General features: G+C 40.2%; 1 protein-coding gene across 5 annotated transcripts in view; it reads right to left on the bottom strand.

The window, feature by feature from the left end:
- The window catches only part of ralgapa2 (Ral GTPase activating protein catalytic subunit alpha 2), a 128570-nt gene that overhangs the window by 89746 nt on the left and 16240 nt on the right, over positions 1-22584 (bottom strand). For all 5 annotated transcript variants that reach the window (XM_017476062.3, XM_053682928.1, XM_053682930.1 and 2 more), the window contains exons 2-3: positions 14571-14681; positions 11717-11766 (exon numbers count right to left, since the gene is read on the bottom strand). In XM_017476062.3, coding sequence (XP_017331551.1) covers positions 11717-11766; positions 14571-14681 — 161 coding nt within the window. The remainder of the gene's footprint in view (positions 1-11716; positions 11767-14570; positions 14682-22584) is intronic.

Below are 22584 nucleotides of genomic sequence, written 5' to 3'. Positions count from 1 at the left end.
TTGTATATATTTTGTATTGTACAGCTGTAGAGTACCTGAGCCTCAAAACAAACATTTCAATGTACAACTGTCCCTGACATTTTGTGTCCATGACAAATGTACTTGAAACTTACATTTATCTGATTGCATTCTGCTGCTTGGAAATGACATACCCAATAATTGCAAACTGGCTATAGAGGAGGCTTGTGCAATATTTATTTTTCCCTGCTGGCACTTTTCCATTGTAAAATTAGATTCTAGAACCACTAGCTTTATAAAAAAAATAATAAATAATTTTTTTTTAAAAGGCAGGAGAAACTAGCATTTCCACCATTTTAGGTTTAAGGAGAGTAGGGTAGGGCATAAAAATGTACGCAGCTGAAAACCTGCAAAAACTCAGACGGATGGTGGAGGAGAGATGAGGGGAAGGGGAGGGGCTTCCAGTTCATATCAGAGAGTTCAAAACACCTTTCCAGATTCATATGTCGATTGGCTAATCTCTCATTTTACAGGGGGGGGGGGGAGACGACGACAAACGACTGCTCTTTTGGCATATTTTTGAGTGATGACTATTGTAATCTAATGTTAAATTGCAAAGCTCTGACACAAAAGTGAAAAGGTTAGCAAGTCTGATAATATAATCAGCATAAACATCACTGGATATTGTGGCAAAATTGGCACCTATTTAGTTCAACATGTTAGTTCAATAAATCTGTCTAGTTTAGAGTTTTATAAGGAAATCTAACACAGAATTCAATTACTTTGAAAACAGTAGTCATTTTCATGTGTATCCACTACAGCTACAACGTGTAGAGAGAATACGAGTGCAAATACTGTATTAAGAGTTTTTGCACCACATGGTTATTATATAATAACTACCTTTATGGGTTTACCTGGCCTGTCCCCCTTCTCCGCTCCCCCCCCCCAAAACCACCCCCTTCCCCCCACCTTTCCCACCTACCCTGATTCTCCTTGTAATTTTTTAAAATAGAAATTTATTTGGGAACCCTTCCCAAGAATAACCATTGTGAAGAAAACCCGGAATGAAAGCAAAAATCTCTTCAGCTCAAAATTAGCCATCTTCATGTTTTATGGTCTGTTATTCCCTTAATTTAAATCACACTTTATCACTGTCAACAAATTATAGCAAAGCACAATATAAAATTACTTGTGAATTGATAAATATAAAATTACCATTATGTTTAGCACAAACAGTTTCACACTGAGAAGCAAATTCCAGCTTTAAACTAAGCTGATATACAGAAGCATTCATTCGGGAAAGTGCTGCTTGCCACTTTAAGAGATGTAGAAGTCATTCAAATGTGTGTCTTGTTTTGCCCGACTGCCTCCGCAGTGCAATGAGAGGTCCTTTGTGTGTGAGTGAGAGAGAGAGATAGAGAGAGAAAGACACCTGCCACAGTGAGACCGGCTGAAGGTCTGTGAGGTCCAAACACTAAGGCACTAATAGAGAGAGCTCATGGCAGAGAGGAAGCAGCCATTAAACCCCCCATCTGGATGTGAAAGAAACTAGTGTTGCTAATAGCAGTCAAGAGTAAAGACTCTGAAAACATGCTACCACACTCACACAGCTTGTCATCAAGCATTCACGCACTGGCTCTACTTACTGTTATTCACTCTGATAAGCATTTAAGACACCATACACAATTTATTAAACAATAAAACTCTACTGTTTGATACGACCACTAGAATGTCAAATGTTTTGTAATTCTCTGATATTCATTTCTTAAAGAATATAACAGTGAATAGCAAAGAAAGGACAAACTAACCTGGCTGTACACATGAGAAATGATCATTTACAGGCATAACAGACTAAAGTCAGACATTTATATGTTGTATGAGCAGCAAAAGAAACTTGATAACTGGACATCTGAATTATTTACTACAGCTTCTTGTGTATGTGGGCAGCATGTAGGATTTATAAGTAATATCCATTGTTCTTTTGACAAGCCAGTGTACACTGAAGATTTTGGAAGCAAGAAATGCCGTGCCTTAGCAGCTACTGGCCTTCCCTCAGTAAAAGATCTAGCTCTAAGGGAAATCATTTGGCAGGGCACCTGTTATCAAAGAACATGGCTGGCTTTTCTTCAGACATGGCAGAGATGAAAAGTCTCTTGCAGGCCCTCCAGCCAACAGACTCAGCTCCTGCTTCTACTACGGCTCCCATCTGATTTGCAGGTTCTTAAAGGGTGCGAGGTGCCTCAATCCGGCTCGTTCTCTCCATTCTCCAGTTTGGAGTTTACCCCTGGTTTTGGAGTCCCTTTGCCAACCCCCTTTGAACCATTGGATGGGGCAGGTCTTAGATGGAAGTCATTGAAGGTGGCTTTTCTTCTGGCTGTGGCATCTACAAAAAGGGTCGGTGTGCTTCATGCTCTGTCAGTGAGTCAGTCCTGCATGAGATGGAAATCGGAGGGTACCGGAGTTGTCCTCGGGCCCAATCCAACTTTCCTTTCTGAAGCGCTCCTCCACCAGTTCATTCATCAGTCCATTGAGCTGTGTTCCTTCTAGCCGACGGGCCTTGAGATGCTATAGAGGTGTCTGCTCCTGTGCCCCGTACGGGTCTTGAGGTGCAATGTAGAGGCTACGGCGCAGTTAAGACAGTCAGAACAATTGTCTGTCTGTTATTGTGGTGTTAAGAAGGGTGCCTCTCTGCCTAAACAGAGGCTGTCACGGTGGGTAGTTGAGGTTATTGCCTTAGTGTACAAGCAGGCCTGACATCCCATGCCCGGGTTGGTCACCTGCCATTCCACCAGGGCTGTTTCATCTTCGTGGGCTGCCTTCAGGGGTGTTGCTCTTAGTGACAGCTGTGCTGCACTGACATGGTCCTCTCCCGGGACCTTCGCGAGATTCTATTATGTCAACGTTGCTTCATCCCAGGATGTGGGTTCGGCTGTGCTTCACCAGTGACCCCTGGTCTTTTCTGGCGAATTATTCCTCGTGACTTTTCTGGTACGAGTCATCCACTACTGTTGCACCGTCTCTGGCGGTCATGAGGAATGAAACAGAATGCTGACTACGAATGTAACCATGGTTCTGTGAATTCCGGATGACCGCCAGTGTTCCCGGTCACTCGTAGTGTGCGAGAAGACGCTCCGAGGTGGAGTTCTGAACTGCAGTGGCTTATGTAACCTCCGCTCAAGCTCACGTCACCACATGACTTTGTTGGTATTTATTTTCTCGACCTATCTGGCTTGCGCTGCGATTATCCACTACTGTTTCACCGTCTCTGACGGTCATCCGAAATTCACAGAACCACAGTTACATTCGTAACCAGCGTTCAGCTCCCACTGTAAATCCAATGTTGTGGTTTATCCAGTCTGATGTATTATGTAAATTATTTAGCTGAAGGCAGCTCATCAGATCAGAGACTAGCTACAGGGCTAGTGATAACAGATCAGAAAGGAGAGAGGGTTTAGATTTCCATGGGGCATTTTCACACCCATCTCATTTGGAGTGTTTGTTTTGGATCCTGGTGCATTTTCAACCTTGGTAACAGCAGAGCATCCCTTCCTTTCGGTTTGTTTAGTTTAGTTCAGCATCATATATGAACATGGCAAAGAGCGTGAACTCTGGAGCGGTTTGCTGTTGATGAGAAAGCAATCTAACCCAATGGACCAACAAACCAACCTGTATATTATGTAAAAAGCGTGTTTGTTTTGCTAATAGCTTGCAACATGAATTGCGGTTTAATTTGGAGCAAAGATGAGGTAAAAGGCCTCACTGAAATTTGGTCTGACGAACATATTTCTGAACAACTTTCAAAAACGAATAAAAACACTTAGGTTTACAAGGTGTTTACAGAGAATCTCAAGGAGATGGGCTTCAATCGAACGCTGATCCAAACTAATAAATTATAATTACAGCTAAAAAGAAAGCCACAATAAGCTCGCAGAGCTGCTGTCTATCCATCTTGATGGATGACCGCTATGGGCAGAACACCGAAACATAAACAGTAGGGGTGTAACGATACACTCGGCTCACGATACTGGGTTCACGATATGCATCACAATATTTTGAACAAAATTTTTTAAATGAAACTGAAATTCAATTAACAGATTTATTTCCAAAACATTAACAATTTTCCATAACTTTGTTGTACCTACAACTTAAAGAATTTATTTAGATTACTTGTTTAATTAATTAATTTAAAGATTTAATTTAACCTTCTGTATGTAAATTAACAATTGACTAGGTGCGTCACTGAACAAAAAAAAAAAGATTTTTAACAGGAAATTAGAATCGAGTTAGCTGAAACCTAAGAGAGAATTTCTTAAAGCTTTATGGTTGCTCAAATCGATCAAACTGAGAAACCACAAGGAGCTTTTATCGTGTACCAAATGTTATTGGGGGGGATGCAAGAAATTTACTGAAAAACGCAGAAAAAAGTGGGTGGTAAACCTGCGTCTGCGGTCAGGGGGAGTCGAGTCAGATAATGCTCGTGTGTGCAGTGACCACTTTGTCAAAGGTAAGTTAATACAACTTACATATACTATGTTTATGCAACATTCGCCGTTTCCGTACTTTGTAAAGTTAAAGTAATTGTTTCGCGATGATCCATGCCTTTAGTAGCATTTTGGCATACCTTTGAGAGTGTTTAACCTAATAAGGTAAAGTAAACAACCGTAACGCTAACATCGAGAGGCGCAGCAGCGCTTGAATGTTTGTTGCTAGGTTAATCCACAGGACAAAAAAGAAATGCCACTCACCTTGGCAAAAACTAAATCATAATCATTGTGGAGCACCTTGGTACCGAGGTTGCTGATCCAAGCACTAACAAAAAAGTTGTATGCCTCCATTCTGTTGTATACGTTCATTTGTTTTCTGGAGGACAAGGTAGTTGCTTATATCTACTGCCTCGAGGGCAGGCAACTATTACTACTAGGGCAGGCAACTCAGTAGAAAAATCGCTCCTCTTCATAACATAAGGATCACGTCCAACATATGTTGTGATTTTCTGTGTATACCTTTCTCTTGTAATAGTGTCTAAACCAGTACAGTATGGACTTTCTCCATCTCGTCTATTCTGCTTTTCACTTCTAGCCCTCCATCTGAATTTTGCGCGTCATCAGAATCACGTGACTGCAAACAAGCTCTAGGATAAAACGGACATCATATCGGGAAAACTCTTGCCATAACTCTACTATACATACCTTAACATTTTTGCATCGCAATTTATCATACCATGATATATCGTTATAGCCCTAATAAACAGGTGCACTCTGACCAAACAGAGGACAGTTTACAGACATGTGACTTGCATAAATCACTTTAGTACGCTTTGAAATGTTGCCTTGTGAAAGCAAATTGAGCCAAGAAGAAAATACAACATTGTAACAATTTAAGTCCCCATTTCAGAACAAAGCACAGGTCTGAAAATGGCCAAATATTACTTCCATTTTATATACCCTATCTTGTCTGATTAGCAGACTGATGACGTCGTATGCTCAAAAAAAGTCACAGAAGAACAGAATGATAAGAGACAAATGCATTTATTCTCCCTGTAAAACACATCGTCTATTGAGTCTGTGGCACTAGTCAAACAAATCATAATGACTGCGAATTACCTTATTTATAACCATAAACTAATCACTAATGGTAAACCATCAAAAGGTAAACTGCTGCTGTTTACAAATTTTAGTTGAATATCCTGTAATACATATTTTAACACACATTAAATATCGTCTGTACAATGAATGAAAATACTGGGAAGAGACATCTCTAAATGCCAAAATGGAGCCAGACACAAAGAGATCAGAAGAAAAGGGTGGGGGAGAACAATAGACTTCACCTTAACTCTGACAGCAGCCTCAGGGATGAGCCCTTATAAAAGCGGGTCACATACGTCAATGTGAGCTAATCCACTATGCTCCAATCACAGCAAGAATATAGCTGATGGCTTTTGACAAAGGACCAAGTTTCCTTGTTAACAGAGCCCTGTTTCAGCAGGATATGGAGATTACTCAGACTGCATCAGGAAAATCCTCTTCTGTAGAAGGCAGAATGGAGGAGAGAGGAGGCAGGATAGCTGTATGTGTGCGTGTGTGTTTGTGTGTGATGCTACATTAACTCACACTTCACACAGCATTGATCCACTAATGGCTCCTGTCCTGCAGTCAGCTTATACTCGAGGATCTGTTAAAATGTTCTGGCATGTCTATGGGCTAGTGACTGGCTGATCACATGATACTGATAAAGAAGCAGTTTTTTCGACAGAACTAAATTTAAATCGTACAGATAATCCTACAGCATTCCTGCATACAGGAAGAAAACATTATCTACATTTTTATCTACACTATCTTATTCAGTTCTTCGTCTATGGTTCTACAAATATTAACCTGTCATTATATAAGGGCTAATACCATAGTACTGATAATACCATTACTTTAGCCTAAAAGAACAGAGGACATGCACAAGTGAAGATCAGAAAGCCGGGTACAGCCAATGGAAATTGTCGTCTTTTTTGACATATTTGGACAAGCAAACATTTGATCATCTATGAAACAGTGCCTATTAAGAAAGTTGATGTATGTGAACAAAACCAGATGGAAAATAATTTTTTCCAATCATTTATTCAACAGAAATATCAATAAATGTGATTTTCTTCTGCAGAAAAAGTAAGTACACCCTTGGCCTCAGAAGCTAGTATTCTCATCCTGTTGAAAGGTCCACTTTCAGTTCAACTTCAACTTTCAGACAGATGGCCCCACATTATCTTCAAGCACTCTTGGTATGATGCAGAATTCATAGTTGAATCAATGAATGCAAGCTGTCCAGTCCCTGAGGCAGTGAAGCAATCCCAAGCCATAACATTTCTGCCACCGTGCTTCACAGTTGGTATGAGGTGCTTCTGCTGAAAAGCTGTCTTTGGTCTGCACCAAACATGTCTGCTGTTACTGTGGCCAAACAACTCTATCTTTGATTCGTCTGCCCAGAGCACATTATTCCAAAAGGCCTGGTCTTTGCCTATATGCTCATTGGCATCTGTAGTTTTGCAAAGCCTCACATGCAGGTCAAATTTCTGATTGTAGAAGCATGCACTTTGACAGCAACAGTTGCAAGACTTACTAGCAGTTCCTGTGATGAAGTTTTGGGGTTCTTGGATGGTCTGCTCTTGGGCTGAATTTGCTGGGAAGGCCAGTCCTGGACAAAGCGCCAGTCGTTTCATCATTTCACTTGTAATGTTCCTTACAGTGGAATGATGTATTTTAAATCATTTGGAGATCTTTTTAAATCCCTAGCCAGACCCATAGGCATCCACACCCTTTTTTTCTGAAGGCCTTACAGAACTCTTTAGATCTTGGCATGATGACACCACACACCTCAATAACAAAAGCAACACTAGACATTAGATATGAGAGGGTATAAATAAGACAGGTTCCACCTGCACTCCATAAGCAGGTTCTAATCACTGACACCCAATGTTGAACACCTGTTTCTAATTTTATGGATTTGAAGTCATGTACTTCCTTTCTCCATGTGACAGTTTTGTTTTTGTTTTTTTTACTGCAAAAGATCCATTTTATGTGTCATTTGATAGATTGTATCAACTTTTTTAATAGGTAAAAAGGATTAAAATTTTTGCTTGTCCAAATATAGCAAAAAAATTAAATAAAAAAATTCCAGGGGTGTACTTATTTTTTCACATGACTATAGGAACGCTCATCTGTGTGAGCATATATCACTGGCATGCAGGATAAATGGCCACACTATACTTTGACTGCATTCATTTTTAGTTCTTATACCCCAGTGCAAGGGAAGGGTGATCTGGGAAAAATATCATAACGCCATGTTTACATGCAATGATTTTTTCACAATTTTTTTTTCATGTTGGTGAAGACTTTTTGCAAGTTACTGAACCAGCTAAACTAATTTTCCTATTGATGAAAATGTAGCTTTAAAAGGAAACATAACCTCAAAAAAAGGCCAACATAGGCCAAAGATTCAAATAAATGTTTAATACAGTGCTCTTACCAACAAAACGTAACCATGAACACTACTTAAAAAATGTTTAATAAAAATACATCACCTCTTCTAATGTCTTCAGATTTTATGTCTAAAAACTAAATACATTAACTGAGTTGGTTTTACATTTTTATGTAACATTAAGCAAGCCATGTTTCACAGTTTTGGTTTTTATTGCCCTTCTCTCAGTATTCTCTGTAGTGCTCAGGAATGTTAGTGTCAACTATATTTATGCCTTGGTACGTCATCACAAGGATCAACTAGTTATAACAAGTGTTTTGATGGATATTATATCCTTATCTGGATTTCGGCACACTCTTTGAGGTGCTTTCTTGGTGGTTAAACAAATTTGTCATTTTTCTTTGATATGCCAATCTTGACTTTGCATATTTGGCAAACCACCATTGTTTGCGCTGTGTCTGTTGGAGAAAATCATCTCCTCTGTGCTGTTAGCCATGCTACTCTGTTGCTAAACAAACCGAATAGGAAGTTCTACCTAAGGAACTGCCTATTCTTGGTTATTGTTTGTTTGTCTGTCTGTCAGAGAGAACATGAGCTGGACTAGCGAGTAAAGTCTGGTTGAAAATGTGGGATGCCATGTATGGGCATTATTCATCCCAGCTAACAAAACGGTACATGCAATCCACATCCACAGATAGTAGAAGCATTATAACCATCCATGATCTAAGATTGTCATATCACCAACCCCTACCCAGTGCTATTGAGTCTGACTGGTCAGAAGTTGTTGGTTCATTTTCTATAACGGAACAGATCTACAAATAGTTCCTGCTGCAAGCTTTATATTATTGTGCTTGCTCAAATACATTATCATTTCTCTTTTCTGTAACACAAGCACCTGTATGTCGATGTTCAACATAAATGGATATAAAAAAACAAAACAAAAAACACGTGATCATTGACATGGTGACATTTTCTGTGAGCAGATCTTTAATTAGCATTTTTGAAAGTCACCAGTGACAGAGCTTTGTAATAGTGAGAACTTTTCAGTAACATGACAAGCTGCATTTTTTTTTTGTCATAATAACTTTGAGAGAGAGAGAGAAAAATAGGAAGGCTGTTGAGGTAACAACTGTTTATGGCTGCTGTAACAAAAGTGATAACAGGAACTAATTAATTCTGTGGACTTCCACGACATTAAACTGATCTATAAATGAATAAAAAGTATGACATGACACAAAGGACATTAATAACAAATTGCAGTGGTATAAGAGGAATGAAACTTCAGGAAGTGCTGTTATTAGATGATGATGATGATAACTTCAGGCGACATCAGGTGCCACTGACGGAGAACACGGTCATGTGTTAATTACTTAACAGCTAGTAAATAGACCTATATCAGCTTGGTACAAATTCATGCAAAGCTATAATTCTTTACAAATATTAGTAAATATCAGTGTGACATTTTGATGCATTATAAATTCTTAAATTAACACAAAGCTTTGGCCATAAACAACAACAACGCACTGAATTCCAAACTGATGTTTTCCATGCACACTCTGAAGTGTGAGCAAATGAAACACTACCGTTTCTCCTGAATGACCTTTTTGGTCGACCTCTGTTGACACAATGCAAACAGTCTCCTTATTACTGGAGTTTTCAGCTCTCTCTGCAAATGTAACTAGAGAGCCTTGTGCCTGCCAGCCTGTCTGTTTGTATTGGAAACTAGAGCTGCCATTTCAGCCAGGTGAGAACAACACAAGGCTACTGTGCCTCCAGGAGGAGCAAGAGAGCAAAAGAAACCTGCTGAATGAACTGAAACACCTTCACAATGCCTAAATGCACAAACAGCTAAGCATGTTTTTACCAACACAGCTAGCAGGTAGAACTAAATATCATAATGTGCTTTCAATTTTTAGAATCAAGTCCTCTTGTTGCCTAAGGCAGAAACTTTTATCTAGACAAAGGAAACTTGTACAAAGATAAGTCTCAAAAATAAGTTTGCTAATATAAAGCTGCACATCTAAACAAAATATAAACCTGGATAAATACGTCATAACTTTAAATAGGCTAGACATAAAAGAACAGATTAACGTCACACATTGTTTATCATATCCCAACGAGGAAACTGCTAACAATTGGCCATCCCCATTATTTAGTCACAGGTAAATATTTATGCATTATTTTTTTATGGATGCACAAAAACACTGATAATTAGACTACATTCCTAATTTAATGATAAAATCTCACTTTCACTGCACCTTACAGTTTCTGTTACTCACTGCCTTTAGGCATATTGTTTTATGTTTACTTTGATCGTACCATTTTAATATGACATTACAGATCTTACTCACGCTACACTGTTCATCACCGCATCTACATTGTGAGTGAGGAGCAACGTGGCCTCGTTACTAACAGATCACTTACAGATCGCTCTCGTTATAATAAACAGAAGTTACACGGCAAGCACAGATACAGCACATAATGACAATAAATGTGAATTCAACTAATCCTTTTAAGCAACTCGCACCAATTTCCCCAACCCCTTGCACACAGTGGAACACTGGATATAAACATAAGTTTGTGCTCATGCATCACTGTTGTGCTTCCATGCTACAGAAGTTTGTAGGTTACAGTCTTCATGACATTTAATAAAAAAAAAAAAATGCACCCCTGATTTAAAGGACCTGGGTCACACACTTTTCCCCCCGCTGTCACATTACGCCTCTGTCTGATGGTGACTGAGCTCATGTTGGGTATAAAAAGTAACACTGACAAACAGTAAACTGAAGACATTTATTTTCGCTTGCTCTGGGTAACTGCTAAAGCTAGCAGCGTCACATTACATGCATTTGACTTCATGTGCCATTGACCAGGAAGCGGCTTATTCCGGTTCGTAAAAAAACTGCTAGTGTTCCATTTGAGATGATACTTCCCTTCTAAAAATCATACACTAGACGGTATAGTACACAGTGTAAGTGTATAGTACGTCATTTGGGACACCACTTTAGTATTTACTCTCTGATGTGTGTTTTCGGCACAGAAGTAACGCAATGAGCAAACGTGCCCCGTGCCGTGCACACACCAACTAATCGATAATGAGATTCGTTGACAATGATTTTCATAATCGACTATTATCAGTTTTATCAATTAATTGTTGCAGCTCTAATATTCACTTCTCTTTAGTCAAGATTTCAAGGAAATACACAATATACTTATTGTCATATCTCAGCCCAACCACGACTCGGTTTCCCGGGAAACACGGCTTACTTCAAACATGGCCACCGAGGACTACACTTCCCACACACGCATGCGCTCTCCTTCCCCAGAGTTCTAATCATACAGACCTGCAGCCAATCACTATCTCACTCTTACTACAGCATATAAGAGACTTTGGATGCATACCGACTTTGCGAAGTAAACGTTCAGCTGACTTGTTCTCTGCCGTTATCCAATCGTTATCTCTTGTGGTTTTGACAAAGTGACTTTCACCACAGTTTACGTTCCCGACTTCGATTACTGCCTTGCCCAGTTTTGTTTGCCTGAACCCTGCCTGTTTCTCGACTACGAACTTTGTCTATTCCGTTGGATTATTCTGTCTGAGTCTGTCGCCTGCATCTGCTTCTGTATTCAGCAACGGTACGTGACACTTACAATCAAAAGAGAGAGACAGAAGTTAATTAAGTTCATTAAATAGCATGGCTGATAATATTTCAACAATAAGGCTCTTCATTAAAAAAAAAAAAACCTAGCATGTAAGACAGAGCAGCAAGAACAAAAGCATGAAAAAAATACTTACTTCAAAAATAAACAGGATGGAGTCCAGCTCCTCCCGGTGAGATTTGTTCCCTGAAAGACAAATGCAAGTTCAGCTCTCAACAAACAAAACAGTTAACTTTTGATGAGTGAAAAATAAGAACCATGGATTTTGACTTTTGCTGGACAGAAAAAAAAAAAAAGAATAAAAGTATTGTTTTTAATAGACACTGAATTGGCCAGAAGGTGTTGATTCATGTTTATAACACCAGCTCTGACAATGGTGTCAGACAAATTCCAACTTTATAGTAACGTGTTATTTTAAATACTTCATTTCTGGAGAAACAGCAAATTCACTTGTATATTGGACACTCCACACATTACAAATGATAAATGAACAAACTTTTCTTATTTAATAAAGACTGAATGGTGAAGTTCTCTGTAAGGAGACGTTTATTTAACATTTAGGGAAATCCTGAGTATCAGCGCTCTATAATGGTCAGTAAGTTCTCTACTATGGGAAAACATTCAACACAGACTTTCTGGTGAATTCTGGTCTCATAACACAAGCTGGAGAGGGAACTACTGTTTATAGCTACTACAACATTAATGATAACAGGAAGTAACTTGTTTTATGGACATTATTACATTTAATAAATATAGCTTATTACACGTAACTATAAACTGATACAACATATGATGTGGTGTTTAAATAATTTATAAACTGTAAATGCTGAGAAATTTCTGTGGTACAAGAGGAATAAATAAAACCTTTTGGGAAATTAATCAACTTCACCTCGGTCTGTGTCACGCCATCCTGTTGTTTATTATTTTCCAAAAACAGTACACCCTGTTATGTTTTATTCCTTATGCCATCAATTTGCCTACGGATATTTAAGCATGTTTAAACTGAAAATGTTCACACAATTACACTATTTAATACTAATTTAGAAACCTGAAATGTAATATTACATTATATCTATACCAATCAGTCATAACATTAAAACCAACTGCCTAACATTTTGTAGCTCCCCCTTGTGCTACTAAAACAGCTCTGAACCGTCGAGGCATGGACTCCGCAAGACCTCTGAAGGTGTGCTGTGGTATCTGGCAACAAGAGGTTAGCAGCAGGTTATTTAAGTCCTGTAAGTTGTGAGGTGGAGCCTCCATGGATCACACATGTTTGTCCAGCACATCCCACAGATGCTCGATCAGATTCTGCTCTGGGGAATTTGGAGGCCAATTCAACATCTTGAACTTTTTGTCATGTTCCTCAAACCATTCCTCAACAATTTTTTGCAGTGTGCCAGGACACATTAAATTTCTGAAGGCCACTGCCATTAAGGAATGCCTTGAATGGGGGTACTTGGTCTGTAATAATGTTTAGGTAGGTGGTACGTGTCAAAGTTACATCCACATGAGTGCCAGGACCCCAGGTTTCCCAGCAGAACATTGTCCAGAGCCTCATACTGCCTCCAGAGGCTTGCCGTCTTCCCATAGCGACCTGGTTGTCCACATAATGTAAAAGAAAACATAATTCATCAGATCAGCCCACATTCTTCCACTGGTCCATGGTCCAGTTATGACGCTCATGTGACCATCGTAGGCACATTCAGTGGTGGACAGGGGTCAGCATAGGCACTCTGACCAGTCTGTGGCTACGCATACATAAGCAAGCTGTGATGCACTGTGTGTTCTGACACCTTTCTGTCATAGCCAGCATGAACTTTTTCAGCAATTTGTGCTACAGTAGCTCTTCTGTGGGATTGGACCAGACAGGCTAGACTTCGCTCCCCACGTTCATCAGTGAGCCTTGGGCGCCCATGACCCCGTCACCAAGTCTTCAGTTGTCCTTCCTTGGACCACTTTTCTAGGTACTAACCACTGCATACCGGGGATTCCCCACAAGACAAGCCGTTTTGGAGATGCTCTGACCCAGTGATCAAGCCATTACAAAATCGCTCAGATCCTTACACTTGTCCAATTTATCTTCTTCCAACAAATCAACTTCAAGAATTCATTGTTCAATTGCTGCCTAATATATCCCCTTGAGAGGTGACCTAATGAGATAAATGTTATTCACTTCACTGGTCAGTGGTTTTAATGTTATGGCTGATCGGTGTATATGCTGCTCTTTATTAGGAAGATGGTGACAGCTGAAAACAATATTTCTGAATACTGGAATCTATGCTGTAAAACACTAATTGTCTCATCAACATAAAATTTTACTTTGAACTGAAGACTAATATGGTTTTGCTGTGTGATGAGATGACTTGAAAAACAAAATTATTATTAACTTCAAATAAGGGAACTCACGGCCCTTAGCTAGGCTGAGCGTATTTCCTGACAGTTATGTCTTAACTGAGCTCTTGCAAACGGACAGAGTATGTGTTTCAATAATTCAAAAGATCACAGTGGGAATTTTTAATGCCTGCTTGTCATTTAGAGTGATCAGCAGACTGATGCAAACACTGGAGCACACTATGCAGGACATCACATGCTTTAAACTATATGTGGACTACAGACGTTTTCAGGAAAAGGTTTTATCGGTTTTACATTTTAAAATAACATTTAAGCCAATGTTATTTTTCAAGTAAAATGTCCTACAAACTCGCACAAACATACGTATACTACAGCTGACTTTGCAACATTATGTTTCAGTTGTCTTATTAATTTCATAGCACTGCTCTGTATTTTCTTCAAATCACAGTTCCTAGAAACATCAGACCGGTCAGACTGATTTGATGCTCCAGATCAGATAAAAGCTTTATAAGTCTGTAACACGATGCTGAAGTGCGTACTAAACACCACAGATCTACATAAAACACGCAAGAAGAGACAGCTGAGCTGCTGAAAGCAGAAAAGACACAGTCAGAACACGTTAACACAAAACCTACCTTTTTGTTTCAAGTTACTTTCCAGTGTAACAAAATTTTCATAGAAGATAAAATAAATCTGCGAGCAGTTGGTCTCGAAAAAAGTCTTCAGTTCTTGTCTTTCAGTAATATCTGTGAAAATACAAAAAGAGCAGAGAGTTATGCAGAAAGTCACAATACGCAAAATATTAAATCTATTTCAATTCAATGTATTCATACATTGCTTTTAACAATGTCACAACATTTCTCACAATGCGGCTTTACAGAAATCCAGATATTGAATTACATTTGTCCCTAATGAGCAAGCCAGAGGCAACAGTAGCAAGGAAAAACTCCCAAGAAACCTTGAGAGGAACCAGGCTCAAAAGGGAATCCATCCTCATCTGGGTGAGACCGCATAGTGTGATTATGAGTCATTACTCTTCCACAGCTTTATATTATAAAGTCATGCAGTGCTACACCTGTTGAAAGGATCTTGAGTACGAGCATCGTGGTTCCTGAAGTCTATAATATCAATATATATCTATATAATATCTATAATATCAATGACCGAGACTGGAACGTAAATGTTGTTAGGAAATCAAATCAAATAAAATAACACTATTTTAACGGTTGAGCATACACGCTTATCCAACAACTTTACACATTCCTCCCGGATCCAGTGGGCCATTAAGAAAAGCTCTGAAGAAGAAGCATTATGTAAATTTTCTACAAATATTAATTCCACTATATAATCTCCCCAATGTCATGATCTGCTATGAGATTCTGATACTTAGCATGGAAAAGCCTGAGTAAAGGATGTTCCACCTTTAAGGATAAATTTGTTATAAGCATAAAAACAAACAATAAACTCTTTAAAATAAATAAATAAATAATTCCTATATCTTTGCTCAGCAATATTATAATAATATATTGGTCAGTAAAATGTACTGCAATTAGAAAAGTGGCGTTAAAAAAAAAGGTCTCCAGAGCGAAGGTTCTCAAAATGGGGTCCGTAGAACCACAGCCAAGAAGTCGGTTTTTAATTTTTTTTAATTACTACTACTGTTGTTATTGTTGTTACAGAGGTGGGAATCACAAACAGAAACTACAGTATTTTGTGTTTTCTGTCCCTGTGATCCCTTTGTACAGCAAACGATTAAAATGAATCACAGAGAAGTTGTCTGAGCATGTACAGTACACAATGGACATGGTTGCACAGCCTGCTATTATCTGAAACTGAACTGACTGACGAGATTTGGATCCAGGAGCAGGACACAACCCAACATGGGTGTGGACGGTAACTGCTTCAGTGTTTAACAGTACAAAGCTTTAAGACTATAAAACCCAAGGATGTGGGTATGTATTCATGTAGTCCACAACACCATTTGACATTAATAATTCTGCATGACCACAACTATTTGAACCGTAATCACGCTATTTCAGAATGAGTGCAAAGAGCTGAAACTATAACTGAAATTGATTAGTCTATTCTGCTTACAAGTACAAAAATAAGAGACAAAGCATAAAGTAAGGAAAGAGTAATGTAAGATTGGTGTGCCTCTAACGTCAGATGAGAAAGAACGTAAAGTGATCAATCCTGCATGCTGATTCAATTGGCCATGATAATGACAGCTACAGCCGGTATAACCGAAAAACAGTCATGCTGGTGTAAGAATGTGAAATGCAATACATTTATTTGTTCCCTCTTGGATAGAGGCGTGATTGAAATGCTTGATCCCACATTACACGACAAAGAGTTCTACTCAATGTACGTTCTTGTTCAGAAGAAAGACACAAGATTCCACTTAATTCTATATTTAAGAGTGTGAAACTGGTATGAAGAGCCCTCTTCTTCCATATACTAGAGCTGACAGTATAAGTCTTGCTGTGCAAACACAGGACTGGTTCACACCAGTGGATCCGCGCAACGCCTATTTCCATGTTTCCATCGCGCCAGAATAGACGCTTTTTAAGATTTGCCTTCCAAGGACAGGCTTTCCAGTTCAGTTTCTACTCACCTGGGCACACACCTGAACCAGAATCATAGATTTTTCTCAAATAATGAGCATTGCCACTGATTGCCACTGTATTTTTATTAAGCTTAATCTAGCACAGAGAGACCAAGCTCTTAATGAAGAGGACCGTGAGCTGTGTGCGGCTCTGTCTTACGGGTTCAGTGAAGTAGTTCATTATGATTATGGAATGGTCAGAAATGGTTCCATTTTACTGTTCCAGTAGCAACATCATTGTATTCATCATTATTGACGGTCATTTTTCTGTAGGTGATGGTTTGTCATGGGCATGTGCTCAACTGTAGCCATAATGTGAATGGAGAGAATGCAGACATTAGGAGGTCCTCTGAGGGGGTGTACCTGTAGCGTGAACCCGTAGCGTGAACTTTTACTCTCCGTTCTCTCATTAATTTCTTTCTGCTGCTGCTGCTGCTACGCCTCTCTCCCTCCGTCATGCACTCATCTCTCCCAATCTCCTTCTTTCTATTCATTCTTATGCTCTCATCTCTCGCTCTCTCCCACTCCTTTTCTTTCTCTTCTCTCTCAAATCTCTCTCTCTTTCCCCCAATCTCACGTGCTCATGTCTCTCTCCCCAATCTCTCTCTCCTCTCATGCTCTCATCTCTCCCTCTTTCATGATCTCATCTCTCCCTCTCAATCTCTTTCTTTCTCTCTCATGATCTCATCTCTCTTCCCCTTTCCCTCCCCCTTTCTCTCTCGTGCTCTCATCCCTTACCCTCTCTATTACTCCTTCCCATCTCACGCTTCCTTCCCTTCTCGCTCTCTGCTCTCCTCCCTCCTTACAACCTTACTCTCTCTATTCCCTCTCACTTTTTCCTTTCCCTTATTGCTCTCCCCTTTCCCCATCCTCTCTTCTTACAATCACTCTCCTTTTCCTATCGCTCTCTCCTTTCCCTCTCGCATATTAATCTCTAATTAAGAAATTGAATGTAGCTTTTAAATGCCACGCATATACTCCAATATACTTGCGCACAGCGAAAAAGTATCACCTATGTGTGAGAAACACAATTATTATTACAATTGCCTGTTTGTAACACTTTTTGTAAAACTATGTAATAAGAGCAGGCATGCATTCGATTCTCCCCTCAAAGCCTAAGTAGACCGCTCGGCACTCCAGCAAGATGAGCCAACTGATGCATTAGCTCTGGCCTGATTTCCAATAGCACAAGGGAGGGAGAAGGCATGGCAAATGATTATGAGAAATAGATCTGATGGCAGAAATATTCAGCTGACATCCCACCCCATCAGCCTTTAGCAGACACCCACTGGATAAAAGACTATGATATGAAATCAGAAAGCTATTACTGGGCTCAAAAAATTGAGAAGCTTTAACACCTAATTTTAGATTTGCATTTAATGACAAAGAACATATTTTAGATTTTTATCTTTCCGAACTATAGATATCTCAGCGGTGCATAGCCAATCGTTCAGACCCAGCAAATTGCTCTGCATGTAAAAGTCACCTTTAAAATCATTTCACACACGACATTTTGATCACTGAACTGACGCTGAAGTAAGAAGGCTTTCTCATTTCAGCTGATTTATCATGATGAGCCGTGCTGATTAGTGCAACAAGAGGTGACATTAAATTGTATAAGTTGAATATAAAGTTAAAATAGCAATAAAACCGCTGAATGCGAATCACACGGACATGCCAGCAGAGGGGCAGAAATAATCTAATGGGTGGAGCTCTTTAATATAATAATGCCTCACATGCTCCTGCTTTCAACACTCCACATTGTGTTTGGTTTCTTGCTGAGAAATACGAGTCCAGCAGCAGCCATATCCTCACAGGAAGAGGAAATGAGAAATATAAATTGTGTATAGATGGAAAAGTGAGAACTGACGATGACAACATCCTGAGTTGAAGAGGCATCAATCATTAAACAGTCAACTCAGGAGGAAAGTTACATTGCGCTAATATCAAGGCCGTCTCATACGTTTCCTCTCTATTTCATGTCATGCTGAATGTACACTGCAGGATTTTGGGCTCCCAGAACATTACAACATTCAACATTACATTTTCAGTAGATTCGATTAAGTCGATACTGGTGGCATTTGAACAGGAGACAAGCTGTGAAAGAGTATGTGTTCCTCTAGCGATACAATCCCAACACAGTGCCAGCCTCAATATCAATTTGGCTGCTCATTAAAGTAGGAAGTAACGGCATATTCCGTGAATACCAGCTATTAACAAAGTCAATTAACTGGAACAAAGAGGTTCAGCAGGGGTGCGACCAGAAATATATCAACCTCAGTTTGTCAGACATGTTTGAGTAAAGCAGAAACTGTGCACAAATGATCCGTACAAATATACATCATAATAGATATTTGCAGTTTAAAATAAGGTTATTCCTTGCCTTAGGCAAGTTGCATCTTTATCAACTGTATGCTAGATGTAGGCCTAGATGATGATTTATTAGACCAATTTCTTCCTTTTGTATTACTCAGTATTCTATTTTAAAACACAATGGAATGGGAAAACTGCGAGGGAACACTGAGCATGAGGCAGAAATACACCCTGGATGGGAATCAAGTCTATCTCAGGGCCCAATGCAGACACACACATTCACAGAGGTACAGCTGACATGCGCAACATGGATCGTCAATTTCAGTGATATGTCTGATCCATGACTTTTTACATCATTTCCAGCATTTCTGTCTGTTTTGACAACATAAAATGTACTTTCTTGCATGGTCCTGCATGGAATTAAAATACATAATGCAGAAAGTAGCATAACAGGAATTGTGACTGTTTTGAAAAGCTATGTTCTGTTTCATTCCTCCTGACCACCAGAGACAGAGCCAGATAGGTCAAGAAATAAACACCAACAAAGTCACGTGATGACATGAGCTAAGCGGAGGTGATATACGCCACTGCAGCTCAAGACTTCACCCCTTTCCCATTCTAGCCTTGGATTAGGTCGTAGTTTTTCCATCACATCGCAAGTGCAGCTTTATCGGAGCAGTGAAAATTCATCCTCCCAAGCTGTGACGATACGTTTGGCATTACATAGTTTTGGACTGTGGTAATAACAACTTGTTCGTCTTCCAGATTGCTCGCCCTTGTTTCAAGGGCTTTCTCCTTAGCATCGTGGCGATGCGCAGTCGTGATACAAGCCGCTTGCCGTTGCATGAGAGTTGTTTTTCTTCCCATCATTCCCGGATATTTTTTTTATGGATATCCTCAGACGTATATGAGGTGTTGGCTAGGCACATGAAATTGTCCACAACCACTCAGTGGCTAACACAGGTGCGGCGTGCTCCGAATTTCAGGGCGCCTGCTCATTGTCGTTATGCGCTGGTGCAGCCGTGCTTTTGTCATATGCCCTCTAACCGTCCACAGGCCTAGCAGCGATTTCCTGGGTCTGATGAGGTCCAGGTGCATTGAATCATGGTAGCCCTACCCCCCACCGTGCCCCAGGGGGCCCACGTCAGCATCATCTCACAACTTTGAAAGGCCAAACCCTCAAGACCTGAGGTGCTTGGGTTGGTGGTCGGAAATTTCACAACACATCATCCGAATTATTGGGAAAGCACAGTGTGTACTGGATATACTCAGCAGTTCCGATGCCGACCCCCAACGTTTTCAGGACACATCCCGACTCTAGTGGTAGACCTGGTTCATTCAGTGGCTCTCACTCTCTCAAGAAATTCATTCCTTGTTAGGAGCAATAGAGAAGGTTCACCCCCTGGTTCAGAGGGACGGTTCTATTCAACATATTTTCTGGTTCCAAAGAGGGACAAAGGTTTCAGTCCAATTTTAGATCTGAGGAGACTCAAGAAGTCCTTAAAGAACCTCCCCTTCCGCAATGTTGAGCACAACCAACGTTCTACGGTCTGTGGTGGAGGGAGATTGGTTCACTAGTTTCGACCTGACAGATGCATATTTTCATGTTCCTATTGCTGTGCTTCACAAGAAGTTTCTACTCTTCAGTTTCAGAAACTAGACTTACCAGTTCAGGGTTATACCTTTTGATCTTACTCTAGCTCCTTGAGTATTTATGAGGTGTGAGGGCTGCTCTGTTGCCCCTGTGGTCCCAGAGGTTGTGGATTCTACCATATCTAGACAATTGTTTGCTTTGTGCTCAGACGAGGGACCACATTGCCAAGTCGGGTCTCTTGGTGAACAGGGCAAAGAGCTCACTGTCTCCCACGCAGTCCATCATATTCATCTGGGTGACGATTGATTCATCCACAATGTGAGCCTCTCTGACTGATCTACTAAATCTTCTTGTCCAGTTTCATCTGGGGGGGGGGATCTCTCCAGTATGGGGTGTTATTGAAGCTGATTGGAATTCTGACATCCACCACCTCTGTAACTCCTCTGGGACTGCTTCACCTGTGGCCCCTGCAGGTGTGGAGCAACAGCCTCCAGTTGGACCCATTCAATCATAGTCATCGGTGGGTTGTAGTGATTCGCGGTTGTGTTCATGCCCTCCGGCAGTGGACATCACCGGCCTTTTTGACAGCAGGCGTTCTGTTAGGAATAGTTCCCTCTCGTCGGGAGGTGGCAACAACCGATGCATCCCTCAGGGGTTGGGGAGCAGTTTGGAACCACAGTTGTGTCAGTAGTGAATGGTCAAGGAACCGGTCTATGGATCACATCAACCTGCTGGATATGTGTGCAGTCTCCCCCCCCCCCAATTCCTCTGCTGAGGGAGACATTTCACAGAGTTGCTCAAGGTAGACAGAGGGTTCTTCTGATTGCACCACGGTGGCTGTCCACACAATTGTTTCCCTTGCTCCCAACCTTGTTGACGGACAGACCGAAGCAGCTTCGCCTCAGGAGGGATCTATTATCTCAGCTGGACAGCCGTATTTGGCAGCCAAACCCGGCCTGCCTGCAGTTATGGATCTGGCGTCTGGGGCCAACTCCCTCTTAGCAGACTGTGAACCTTCGGTCATTCACACTGTTCTTAGTGTGAGGGCTGCTTCTACACGAGTGCTTTATGCCTATCGATGGAAGTCTTTTTGTACGTGGTGTGAAACTCATGGTTTTGACTCTGTGCAATGTGTGGTCTCCACCCAGCTTGCTCTCCCTGTTCTCCAGTGTGGAGCTTACCTCTGGTTTTGGGGTCTTTTTGACAAACTCCCTTTGAAGCATTTGAGGATGCAAATCTGTGGAGGAGGAGTGCTGTCTATAGAGAACAGCACTATAAGACACAAGGTTTTCAGTGATATCATCGCTGGGTTTACTCAACAAAAAGTGTGATTATTCTAACTTTAAAGTAAGTCTGTATTCTTGATGTGGGAAAGGAAAAAGAGCTTTACACCTCTCTGCAATAAATTACTATAAATACACTAGCAGTTCCTATCATGAAAAACATTATGAAGTTTCATGAGGAGGTATACATATAATAGATTCCTTAAGCAGTAGAATATGTGACTTGAGGCAATTTGTTCAACCAGAACTGTTTGGGAAACAGTTACATGCTGATGCTGCAGGAAAAAAATGCTGATTTAAAAAAAAAAAAAAATTTAAACAAGAACTGATCGAAGGTAACTTAAGCCACACTGAGCTGCAGTTATATTTAGAGATAGTTATGTTTGAATGTGTGAAACAGTTCATATTTACCAGCTTGAGTTTTGTTCTAATACACAAAGATATTTTTAAATAAATTTGTTGGTTAAAATTAATTCATAATTTTACATTTAAAAATTAGATCGAATCAAAAAGAAACTTTTGTTCTTGTTGAATACCAATAGCAGAGTCATCACAGTGTTACCCTGACCCAATGTGGGTAGCCTTTAAAAGGTCCCCATTTCATTAGATTTTATAAGTGTACTGTGATCCTGATCCTGCCATGGACTGGTGTCCCAAACACGGTGGAGTGCTGCCTTGCATCCAGAGATCCTGTAACACCAGATCCACCATGACCTGACCAGGATGAAGTGCTTACTGAAGATGAATGAATGACATCCTAATCGTTCTTTAATGACGGTTGTGAACTTTAAAACTTCTGTTTTCTTACTTTTCTCTAAAAACACAGAGAAGTTGGAGCAATGTCAGGTAGCCTA

This window comes from Ictalurus punctatus, chromosome 9 (assembly GCF_001660625.3).
Source record: "Ictalurus punctatus breed USDA103 chromosome 9, Coco_2.0, whole genome shotgun sequence".
Classification (NCBI taxonomy): domain Eukaryota; kingdom Metazoa; phylum Chordata; class Actinopteri; order Siluriformes; family Ictaluridae; genus Ictalurus; species Ictalurus punctatus.
Note: the sequence above shows the minus strand (reverse complement) of the source record. Positions and strands in the feature narration are given on the sequence as shown.